The 13173-nt window shown below is 38.0% G+C and overlaps 1 protein-coding gene across 3 annotated transcripts in view; it reads right to left on the bottom strand.

Annotated features, from left to right (window-relative positions):
* The window catches only part of LOC149078867 (partitioning defective 3 homolog), a 103314-nt gene that overhangs the window by 74395 nt on the left and 15746 nt on the right, over positions 1-13173 (bottom strand). The window contains exon 1 of one of the 3 annotated variants that reach the window (XM_089241041.1): positions 1644-1763. The exons of the other annotated variants lie outside the window; for them this stretch is intronic. Within the exon in view, the coding sequence (XP_089097167.1) occupies positions 1644-1730 (87 nt within the window). The 5' untranslated portion in view covers positions 1731-1763. Of the gene's footprint in view, positions 1-1643; positions 1764-13173 lie in introns of those variants that run through there. 3 annotated transcript variants of the gene reach the window in all.

The raw sequence follows: 13173 nt of genomic DNA, 5'->3' as shown, positions 1-13173 counted from the left end.
GAGGAGCAACAATGGAAAAAAATCTCCGACGAATTTGGTGCACGATGGAATTTTCCCCACTGCATAGGTGCACTGGATGGGAAACATGTCGTAATACAACGACCAGAGAATTCAGTGGGGGAATTCTATAACTACAAAGGAACCAACAGTATCGTCCTGATGGCTATTGTAGACGCAAACTACAATTTCATACATGTAAATGTTGGTTGCCAGGGACGAATTTCCGATGGAGGTGTTTTCAGAAACACCGAATTCTATAAAAGACTCGTGAACCACGATCTAAAACTGCCTCAAGACGAACCTTTATCTGGCCGCACAACACCAGTCCCTTACGTAATGGTTGCTGATGATGCCTTTCCTATGGTAGAGAACATTATGAAACCTTATGCAACTGATTTGAATCGAGGATCACCGAAAAGGGTGTTTAACTATAGGTTATCGAGAGCAAGACGCATTGTAGAAAATTCGTTTGGTTTACTTACATCTGTATTCCGAATTTTTCGGAAACCTATAGAAATTAAAATTGAGAGTACTGTAGTTGACATTGTACTGGCTTGCACATATCTCCATAATTTCCTCCGTTCCCAACCAGATGCAGCAAAATATTATTCACCTCAAGGGTGCTTTGATAATGAGGATTCCAGCACTGGAGAGGTAATTCCAGGATCTTGGCGACGCGTCACTGCAGGCGATAGTGGACTGAGTAATCTTCGTGTACTTCCACGGAATACAACAAGGAATGCAAAAGAAATCCGGGAAGAGTTTATGAACTATTTTATGTCAGCACAGGGTTCCATATCGCGTCAAAACAAATATTTGTAAAAATAATTTACACAGTAGTAGGCTAACTCCGTAACACAGGTTTTTCCGCAAGAATATTTGAACAGAAAAGAACAAATCTACTCGTATTTTGATATTTAATCCAACCATAAGATATTCAACATGTTTTCAACTTCTTATTTGATTCAATTTATTTTCTTTATTACCATTGATTCAAGTTGAACGAAATATTGAAATGAAACAGGTTGTGAAATAAATTTGAAAAATGTGCTAAAACCATAAGCAGATGTGCATTATTGAGGGCCTCCCGCCTGCTGTCTAGCCGCCTTTCTCCCGTAAAAATTTAGATTTAATTAACAACCAATTACTAAACTTTTCTGAACCCTCCAAAATTTCCGTCCTGGGCTATAAGTCGCTTAGCCTCCTTCCCCCCCCCCCATTCTGTAAATACTCCTGTGAATGTAAGAATTTTAAAAATCGATTTTGAATTTTATAATGTTATCTCTGTATACATAATTATTTTGTTTCAAAAGAATCACAAACTTCACACCCTGAACCAGGGTCCCAAGGTCTGGATCTTAGTAAATTCATAGTGAAAAGTGTAAGTACTGAAATAAAAATATATTGAAATTCATTCCGTACTTTGAAGTACTAGCAGCTTATCCCATGCGGTGCCATGAGCGAAATAATTATTTTTTACAGCTTTTTATGTTTAAACAGTCGAGGATTCGATAATCTTATTTAACAATTATTTTTGTATAACTTGTTTTTGTATGAACATGTTTGTTAGCATTTGTTTCTGAATAATTATTTTATTCATTCCAAATTTTTAATAAATTATTGAAATTATAACCTCTACTTACACGATTGCTTTCTTCTGTTACGCAGGGTATAATATCCACGGTATCCCTAGTTGACCTCGGGGTCAGCGAATCCAAAATAAACAACATCGATTTATAGGCAAACCACGAAGATTGGTATGTATCTTCGGCACCAGCACCACTCTTTTTTGAAATTTTCTTCTGGTGTTCCTTCGAAAAATAAGACCGTAAACATTTGATCTTGTTTTTCACGCTGTTGACACTCATGCCGTATTTGGAAGATAACACCATAAGCATCGTTTCGCTTGGTTTTGTTCGTGTAGTCCTTGTTTTTTACGTCCCATAATGAATCAAGTTCCTTATAATCTTCTATAAACATTAGAGTATCTTCGGGAGACATCACGACACAAAAAAAAAAAAAAAATACTTTCCAAGAAACCTAGTTGAAAGTGCAAGGAAATCCAAGGGTGCTGGAAACACGTGCGCTGCTACTAGCGACCGGAAACATGGCCGCCTTTCAACACGATTTAAGGCATGCCCCCATCACTGACGTCACGTTCCACCAAGCATGCCTACTTAGCGCAAAGAAAACGCACCAGTGAAGACATAGCTAAAGAGAGTCTTGAGATGATGGATGTGTTCATCAGGATCTTTTGATGCAATCAGGATGTCGTCGACGAATGCGTAAACTCCAGGAAGTCCTCTGGTCACTTCATCGATGAATCGCTGGAAGGTTGCAGAAGCGTTGCACAATCCAAATTGCATCCTGGTGCTCTCAAACAATCCGAAAGGTGTGCATATTGCTGTTTTGTGGATGTCATCAGGATTTATTGGGATCTGATGATAGGCTTTTATGAGATCCACATGGCTGAAAATTTTAGTACCATGCAGTTCAGCAGTGAAATCAGCAATGCAAGGAATGGGATATTTGTCTTTTAACGTTTGTGCATTTAAAGCACGGAAATCTCCGACCGGTCGAAATTCCAAGGTACCCTTTTTTGGTACCATATGAAGTGGTGAGGCGTAATTACTCCTCGAAGGTCTCAAATGCCCCAGTTGCAGCATGTTGTGAAATTCCGATTTCGCTATTTTTAATCTGTCTGGAGCTAACCTACGAGGTTTCGCCACCACAGGCGGTCCTTTTGTGGATATATGATGGATGGTGTTGTGCTTTACTGGTGCATTTGGATTAGGAAGTTTAGTGATCTCCGGGAATTCAGAAATCAGCTTGTGATACGCCGAGTCACCGGTAATCGTTTTCACCGAATGAATGCACGTTGCGTTTGAGACGCGTCCGGGACGTTTCAATTTCGTTTTCAAGTCACGTAGGAACTTGTTGCGAAGGTCCGGGACTAAGTCGAAATAATGAAGGAAGTCCGCACCCAGTATAGGAGTTGACACATTGGCGATGTAAAATGGCCAGGAAAAATTTCGTCTCAAGCCGAAATCCACGGAAAGAATACGTTGGCCGTACACCTCGATGGATGATGAATTCGCGGCTGCGAACGCTTGAACAGGCCGTTGTTTGCGCTGAGAAAGGCTTGCCGGCAAGATCGAAACATCACTGCCCGTATCAACGAGGAAAGATAGATTCGTTTTCATGTCTTTCACAAACAGGCGACGTGACGTAGATGGCAAAGAGCAAGTCGCCTCTACTCTTTGCTGAGTTCGTTTCCCGAATATTTGCAGGGAGAGACACATTTCTTGGCCTCGGTGCCGAATCGTCGATGATACCAACACTCGTCGCGATTTTTCGATCTGCTACGCTGTCGCGGGTAGCGATTTCGGTACGGGCTACGACTTCGCCCTCGGGAAATCTCGTCGATTCGCACATGGAGCTTTTCGATTTCCGATAACAAACGTTCCTCGATGGAATTCGCGGAAGAGTTAGAACAGGCACTTACCGCTTGTGGTGCTACGTCCATGACGCGATCGGCGATTTCGGCCGCTTTGTCCAACGTTAGTGGTGTGACTGCAGCCAGGATAGATTGCACAGATGTTGGCAAATGCTGAAGAAACAGTTCCAACATCGGGACGTGATGAGATGCATCGGTTGCGTGTAGTTACAGAGACATATCTTACACAAGGGACGGACTTTATTTCACACAACATCCTATATACATGACGAGAAACGAACTGCGCAATAACTAGAATAATCACCTGATGGCGCTTTGAGCGCGTACATCAATCCTCGCTCTGAGGAAGTGGCTTTCTTTTCCCACACGTCGGCGGCGACGCCACAGCATCAAGTCAGGTGAGATAATCAGGTCTTCGTTGCCGCTAACGATAATAGTCACATACTCACAAAATTTGTATACGTCAATACCAGTTTTTTTTGTCATTGTGTGGGACTTTTTCGAGCTCTCGCACAAGAATAATTCTGAACAATGCAACTGAATAATACAGACACCGTACTTTACATGCGAATTGATTCTTATACGAATATTAAAATTGTGGGCATGTTGAATGAATTGGAATATCGATAAACTCAAATCAAGAATCACTAGATAACGAATCAAACTAGAGCAGCGTTTGACTGAATACCTCAGGTGACAATGGCAACTGAAAAATTTGTTTTGGAACATAAAATATTTTATTCATAACTACTTGATTGAGACCCGGGTACAACACAATTTTTTTCAGAATTTGTGTCAGTGTACAGAGAGGTCACTAAATCTCAGAGATAAAAGAAGAAAAAATATAGTTTAAACATTTTTCTATGCAAAATACAAACTTAACTTAATTAGCAAAATATCACTTTCAGCCCCTTGAAAATTAGACTCTAACGCCTCTAATTCATTTAAAAAATTCAAAAGAACCAAATCATATTCGTGTCTATACAAGAGGATGACAAACTCAGACCATTCTTAACATTCAGCTAAAATTCTTCTCCAAGTTCGATAGATTTCGAACCATACAAAAGCTATCCTCGATGCATCACAATGTTTCGATGCAGTTGAGATCGTACGTGCTCAACACAATCATACAAAAACCATAAATAACAAAGATTCATTTTACCAACGCTATCTTATTCCAATCAAGTTAGAGACTCACGTGAGTCAGTGTTATATAATATTTTCTCAGCTCAAAAATAAATATTCACGGTTACATTTTCTCGGGCAAAGAAAGATGAGCGCAAGGTTACCATTCCCAAAAGGTCAGGAATTGTTTTCTTCAGTATATTTTTTTTTTATCAGTCGTGGACCTTGGAACCCGACTGGTCAATGTACGGACACGACAGACAATTCAGTAGCTACTCCACTGTTTTTCTTTCGCCCCCACAAAGAATATATTTGTGCAAGAAGTGTTCTTGACACATCCAAGGGTATACAATAAAGAAACGAAAAAAAAAAAGGAGTCAGTCATCACACAACGTGGAATAATACAATTCCATGTTCCACATGGATGAACACTAATCATTATTACCAAAGAAAAAAAGAAGAGTATCGGAAAAGTTAACAGGCTTGACTAACAGGTTGACATGTAATAGTTGTTACGAAGGGGTTACACATAAAAAGAAGTGGAGGAGGAGTAGCTAGCACACAACCTTCATCTCACAATAGATCACTTTCTTCTCCTTTTGGCTATTTTTTTCACACCATCAGCTTCTAAATGTGAGCTGAATGTCATTAACCTCCAGATGCCAAAAAAAAAGGATGGTTTCGGTTCCTTTTCTTTCTCTTACTCATCGTCGTCTTACAGTGTATCAGGTGACCATTGTAAATGAGTCCACAAGATATTCATAGCATTCAATCAATAACAATTTCCCAGATTTGAGGAACAACTTAAAAGGAAAAAAAATTATCAGTCACGTTTTCCTTTGAAAAAAAATTATTTTTCTTAAAAAAAAAGCTATTGTTGGTGATTTTTTTAATTCAAACATATGAATTGGATAATTTCCCGAAAATAGGCCATTATGAATACACACAGAAGAGCAAAAAAAAACTGGTACACCTGCCTAATATCGTGTAGGGCCCGCCCCAGCGAGCCCGCAGAAGTGCCGCAACACGACGTGGCATGGACTCGACTAATGTCTGAAGTAGTGCTGGAGGTACTAATTGACACCATGAATCCTGCAGGGCTGTCCATAAATCCGTAGGAGTAAGAGGGGCTGGAGATCTCTTCTGAACAGCACGTTGCAAGGCATCCCAGATATGTTCAATAATGTTCATGTCTGGGGATTTTGGTGGCCAGCGGAAGTGTCTAAAGTCAGAAGAGTGTTCCTGGAGCCACTTTGTAGCAATTTTGGACGTGTGGGGTGTCGCATTGTCCTGCTGAAATTGTCCAAGTCCGTCGGAATGCACAATGGACATGAATGGGTGCAGGTGATCAGACAGGATGCTTACGTACCTGTCACCTGTCAGAGTCGTATCTAGACGTATCAGGGGTCCCACATCCCGCCAACTGCACACGCCTCATACCATCACAGAGCCTCCACCAGCTTGAACAGTCCCCTGTTGACATGTAGGCTCCATGGATTCATGAGGTTGTCTCCATACCCGTGCACGTCCATCAGCTCGAAGCAATTGGAACCGAGACTCGTCAGAATACGAACGTGTTTCCAGTCCTCAACAGTACAATGTCGGTGTTGTCGGGCCCAGGCGAGGCGTAAAGCTTTGTGTCGTGCAGTCATCAAGGATACACGAGTGGGCCTTCGGCTCCGAAAGCCCATATCGATGTTTCGTTGAATGGTTCGCACGCTGACACTTGTTGATGGCCCAGCATTGAAATCTGCAGCAATTTGCGGAAGGGATGCACGTCTGTCACGTTTAATGATTCCCGTCAGTCCCGTTCTTGCATGATCTTTTTCCGGCTGCAGCGATGTCGTAGATTTAATTTTTTACCGGATTCCCGATATTCACGGTACACTCGTGAAATGGTCGTACGTGAAAATCCAAATTTCATCGCTACCTCGGAGATGCTATGTCCCATCTCTCGTACGCCGATTATAACACCACGTTCAAACTCACTTAAATCTCGATAACCTGCCATTGTAGCAGCAGTAACCGATCTAACAACTATGCCAGAAACTTTTTGTGTTACATAGGCGTTGCCGACCGCAGCGCCGTACTCTGATTGGTTCCATATCTCTTTATTCGCATTCGCATGCCTGTACCAGTTTTTTTTGGCTCTTCAGTTTATATACATACACACACACACTACCGTTCAATTCTGGTTTTGCTAAGATCCGAAAAAATAATCATAAATACGACGATTTGAGGCTTTTAAAACTAGCCACGATTGACTAGCCCCTTGACAGTTCGGACAACAGAGTTGTATATTTCTGGATTTTACAAAAAAAAAAAAAAAAAAAAAAAAAAAAAATAGTGTTTTCTTTTCAAAGAAGCCCGAATTGAGTTCGCTTACCTTTTTCATTGATATAATACTCCAACAACAAGAGAAGAAATTTTTTTTTTTTTTAATTTTGGTGCATTTTACTGAAATAAATTACACTGTCAAGTGATTGAGGATGAAACGATAACACACATCATAAAACACACTCTAGGGATCAGAAAATAATGGCGTTATGCAAATCTTGAATCGAAAATATGTTTCCGAATGAGAATGAAGCCCATTTATGACAAATTTAAAGGACTTAATCGGGAGAAGATTTAATATAAATTCGTGTTATAATGCTGTCATGATATAAAAATTGTGATTTTATCGAAGGTGACAACGACCTCGTCCGGTTCCGATAAGCTAGTCTTGCTTATATTATCACACACTATTCACTTTCACATATGAGCGTATGAGATCTAGCCCAGTTTCTTTCATCCATGGTCCCCCTATAAAGGACCTTATTTTCTTCTTGTGGCTACTGTCTTATAGGACCCTTCTACCCTCATCTATTAGCGAGACCCCTTCTACTACGCGAATCGATTTTTTTTGGATAAATTTACAGTGATCATGGATAAGATTAATTTCTTGACCAATGGACTAGACCAATGGAGTTTAGTGGTTTTTCCTCTAATGGGGCCATCTTAGGCCTTCATGCAAAATGATGTACTGGGACCCCGTCCTTCGCTGGAAGTAGCAGCTTACGTATTTCCATACTCAGCCTACACTCGAAAATTATAGTACCAGATCTTATCAGGGAGCCACTTCCCAGGACATGCATTTAGATGGCTCCGGTTCTGTGGACAGGCCTACTGGATTCTGAAAGCAGTCATACTTTGCTCCATCATATTTCAGGTAAAATCCTCATTTCTTCATATCTGAATTTTTTTTAAACAGCTTTCTGTGGCCTAATTTTAGTCTGTCTCTCGTCGCTCTTCTTCATCTGATTCCAAAAGACACGCGTATGAAAAACACTTTTTAAAAAACTGAAACTGGCCGAAAACAAGAAGTTTATCCGACTTGACAGGTCTAGACAATTCCGGTACCAGGTCACCGGTGCGACTAAAAAATTAGTATTGGAGAATTTTCTTATGTCCAATTGTTAAATTGTAGTCTGTGGGGGGGGGGGGGGGGAGAGATACAAACAAAAGGAACTGTTTTTCTCCGAAGAAACACTTAGCCACTAAAAATTATTTTTTTGGATTTGTCAATTCTTTCATGGCCAATGAAAGGACATTCCCCCCATAAAATTTCATTTGTGGGAAACTTTTTAAGGTCAGAGTGGACGAGAAATCCTGGGCACATTTTAAAAATTAATAGCAAATCAACCAATTGACTTAAGAATAAGTGCGGTTAGCACTAAAACGGATCATGGCCTGAAAAAATTTTTCGACTAAAATTTAAAAAAAAGTTCAAATTACACTCACAGGTGGCATTTTAAAATTTAAAACTGTGAAACTCGACATAACACATGTAATAAATGTGACACACATCAAACAGTGTATAATTAATGTTTATGACGATTTGCGTTATATAAAGCTATCACATTTTAATATGAGTGGCGTTTTAGCTCGGGCGAGATCTAACGGTTGGAAGAGTGCTCATGTTGAAATATGGTAGTTTCATGTAACGCAAATTGTCATAAACGTTAATTATGCACTGTTTGTGTTGCGTCTTATATACAAATATGGACAGAAAGAGGACAAAAGTCATGTCGAGTTTTATGTTTCACAGCACCACCTATGAGGAAGATCTTTTCTTCTTCTTTTTTTTTTTAATTTATCAAAAAAGAGAAACTTTAAGCCACGCTAAAATTATCTTGATTTTAGATCCACGGCCCCATTTTTCTTGTCAACTTGTAAATTTGTTATTAATTTTTAAAATGTGTTCCTGGAGTTCTCGTCCACCCTTGTATTTTCAGCACAAAAAATTGCTCGTTAAAGTCAAATGTTTTGAAAACAGAACGTTTAAACACCGATGTGATTCTTTTAGGGAAATACTACAGTAATCGTAGAAAATTACGAGAAATTTTCTGAAACTCAGAAAAAAAAACTTGCTAGAAATCGCATCCTGATGTAAGTTATGAAACCATCTATAGATGATCGTTCGAAAATAAGCAAAATTTTCCTATCATTCAGAGTTCAATAAACTTGGATATCGGGCGAATCTGTCAGTGAAATGATACGATCTCTTTCACTCATCCACTCACGAAAGTGTATAGTATATACATGGATTTTTTTTTTTTGATTCTCTACCATCTTATATTTACCCTACCTTTTGTGTAACCTTTTTAGCAAGAGAGAGAAATAAAAATCATTTGCATGGAAGAGAGGTTCTCAATTGTGCTCTCGTGTATGCAAGGTCGAATAGATTGTTTTTTCCCCCCTATACGGTTCTTCTCAAGAAATATATTAATGTTTCAGGATATTCAGAGAGAGCACAGCAGAACAATTTGAGATTCAAAAGCCTGTCATTCCATAATTAACGTCAGTCACCAACAAAAAGAAAGTGAGTGCTCTTACGAGAGGAATAGTTGCCACAATTTTGAGTGAGTGAGTTTAAGAAAGTAGAGACACATCCTGTAAGTGGCTGAATATACCAGCTGTGACTTTTCTTTCAATGAAATCAGCTTTTCCCCCCTCTTTTCTTTTGATTTGAAGCTTCAAATGAGCTCATTGAAATCTCCTTTGTGACATTCATTTCTCCGAGAAATTGAAAGACTGTCTCTTGTTTGGTTTTGGTAACAATGGTTTTTTTTTTTCTAACACTACTACTTATGAGAATGATCTCAATATTTTCTAATGAATTTCCATCTTGCATGTCATTAAGGAATGAACAGAAATTCGTTAATCACTGTGTACAAGGTGATTCTAAACTTGTGGTACAAATTTTAAATGGTGTTACAGCAACTAAAACATTACTCGTCAGAGAATGCATTTGTGCATTAAAATGCATTAAGCCAATGGTTTTTATTGAAATGGGAAAAGTTTGAAAACTTTTCAAACTTTTTTCAACCGGTTTCTTTGGTCTTATCGTTTATTCGTGTTTCCCGCGGGGAGTCTAGAAAAGAATCAATTGAACATAGAATAATAATAGAGTAATATAATATGTTGGTCTATGCACTTTAAAGCACTAAACGGGCACAAATCATTACACCAATTCCTCGCAACGCCCTTGACAGAGATTGGTGGTGCCCCCAGCAAAACGACGCACACTTCGAGAACCACAGCATTAAGCAATATCAAGGAAAAACAATAAGAATTAATGGAAATTCCCCTTTTATCAACACGGGTTTCATAAATCATGGGGAAAAAATGGCGCTAAATCTCTAAAGAGAACCAAATATGGTTTTTTGTTGTTTTTTTCGGAAGAGAAACCTTCTTAAATTATTTTTCTATTTTTCCGGGACTTGATGACCCTCGCATGTCTGAATATCATGGCAGGACAAAACGTACTGCCCAAGGCATGTAAAAATTTCGACCGGGCATGTCGTTTCTTTTCATTTTTCCGTCGACGATGATACAAAGGTCCCTACACAAATGCGTGAAATTTCACTGAAATGCTTTCTTTGGCTGCCACGATGCAGATGTGTTTTTGATCTACACACATTTTCGCAGTCCTGCAACCCTCATGCAGGTCATGGGCCGTCATATACTGCAACTGGGCAGTTTTGGAAACGAAAAACCGCACATCCAGCGAAATAGTATATCCCTATGGTATTCATATAAGAAGAGAAAAGATTGCATAGTTTTCATACAAGGGTAAAAATATATTTTTCCAAAAGCATTATACATATTATACGGCTCTATTACAGTGCATAAATAGTCCAATAGAGATAAAAATTATGCGATATTGATTCTAAAATTGTAGAAAATATTTATGCCGCGTTTCTCTTATTCACAAAAGTATCAGGAACAATATTCATCACAAAAATATGGGTCTCGGCTACCACCTATCAAATAAAAATTAAACTATCTGATATAATTTTTTAAATGAAGTTGATTGTTTGCTTCAAAACAGTACGCAGCATGAAAACGAACGAAATGGGTTACAATACCATGTATTATTTGTTTTTATGCTGCATTCCCAGTTGAATTCTATGCGCAGTACCGGTATCCGAAGTACAGGTTAATATGTTTTTCACTAAATCAGTTTTTGTAAATACCAATAAAGAAAAAAAAATTTGGCACAGTGGTGGCCAGCTGAAGTTGGTTTTCTGCGGTTTTTCCAGTTTCGAGGCGCGAATCGTTCTCCCATTTGAAAAAGTCTCTCCACAGAGAGCAGTCTGGCCTACAATACGATACTGACATAACATGAAAACTCAAGTGTTCCATCTTTAATTCCGAAAATATAAGGCAGATGACCGCACGAATACGAAACAAGCGCAACACAACATAAATACGTTAAGGGCCACTCATACGCTCATTCCGGCGTGTGCCGATTCGTTAGAAATTCCGTAGGGAATGTGTACGAGGTGCACGTACGATTAAGTAGTAGTCGCAAATGCAAACTCTTTAACCAAAAATGTTCCATTAAACCAACGAAATAACACTGTCCAACGTGGTGGCTGAGAGAGTAAAAAAGGCAGAAAATAATGCCCAAAAATATACCTTATTTTTCCTATGTATAATCCGCAGATACATATGCCACTATGTTCAAGAAAAAAATGCCATCATATATAAAAACGCATATTCCGCTAAACCCCCCCCCCCCATAACGGGCATCGCTCTTTTACGGCCAAATAATAATTTCCCATACATAATAAAAATAGGAATATCAACCTCTGATTAACGGTCACCCCTCTTTTACGGACGGATTTTTTGTCCCGCCAATGTAGCGCAAAAGGTGGTTATACTGTACAAATTTTAATTAAGCAATTCCGATGTTTTCCCAACGTTAGAGATGTGAGGTGAGAATATTAATCGTGAATAATTAATTCGAACGAGAATCCAATTTCTGAAAATATATTTCGGAGAACGAGAATATTCTGTCTCCTAGATGTAAATATATTATGAAATATAAATCAGTTTTCATTGCCTGAAATATTTAAAACAAAGCAATTTTTGGCATAATCACCAATGACGACTTTTAGTTCGAGAATATTCTCAGAATATTCTCTAGATCATAATAAGAGGTTTTAAAAGTTTGGTAATGAAAGATTTTAGAAACCTTAAGATTAAAACCTTAAAAAATTATTTTAAAATTAGATAAAAACGAAAAAAAAATTAAACCAAAGGCGATTGATAAAGGAAGCTATTCTTATATAATCACGCTAAGAAGATACAGAACTGTTGTTTTCTTCAATGTACATACACTTAAATTCTGTGTATCTCTGATATTTCTTTAAAAGTTGTGCAATTCAGCCATGTTGGTTTAATTTTCTTGCTTTCAAACTTTGTAATATTCATATTGTGGCAATTATTGTGGCAACTTTCAATATTGTGGGCTGCAGACTTTAGTATTCCCGTCATCTTGAAGGGGATATAGAATATTTTTGGAATATTCTCTCGAAGGGCTACTATTGTAAATTACTAGAGAATAATACGATTAAAAAAATGAATTATGAATGAATGAATTTTGAATTTGACTCTTGTCTACAACAGCGAGTAACTCCCGCTATAAGGAGTTTTTTCCATATTTTCTTTCTTCTTTGTTTCTGCTACTGATGAAGGAACTTCATATAGTTCCGAAACGCGTATAGCCGTGTTCGTTTTGGAATTTTGGGTACACTCAAACGTCGATTATTTAATCGTATTATCAAACCCAAAAGGTAATCCATTTCTACTAGAGAATATTCTTATCGAAAATGATGAGCATTATTCTCAAGAGTTATTTATAGATAAGTATTTATTATATGTTATTACATTTAATCGTGAGAAATACTCTCTGGATGACTTCTATAACTGGAAAATATTCTCATCGAGGAGAATATTCTCTGGAAGGACTATTATATTAATAACTTGAGAATAATTCTTTAGTTAATAATATTTAAGTTTCGATAATATTCCCCAGTAATTCATAAAAGTAGTCCTTCCAGAGAATATTCTCAAGGATATTATATATAACTATATCATAAATAACAAAATATTTTCATCAAGAACTTATAACATTCTCAAGATAATTATATAATATAAATTCTCCTTACAGATTATTCTCGAGAATTTTACATATCTATGTATAATCTGCGGAATATACCCAAGGTGATTAGGATAAATATTCCATCAAACAGGCAGAA

The sequence above is a fragment of the Pholcus phalangioides genome, unplaced genomic scaffold (assembly GCF_987345545.1).
Source record: "Pholcus phalangioides strain wild (caught in Gottingen) unplaced genomic scaffold, Ppha-v1.0 ptg000013l_1, whole genome shotgun sequence".
Lineage (NCBI taxonomy): Eukaryota > Metazoa > Arthropoda > Arachnida > Araneae > Pholcidae > Pholcus > Pholcus phalangioides.
The sequence above is the reverse complement of the archived record's forward strand: the minus strand, read 5'-3'. Positions and strand labels throughout refer to the sequence as shown.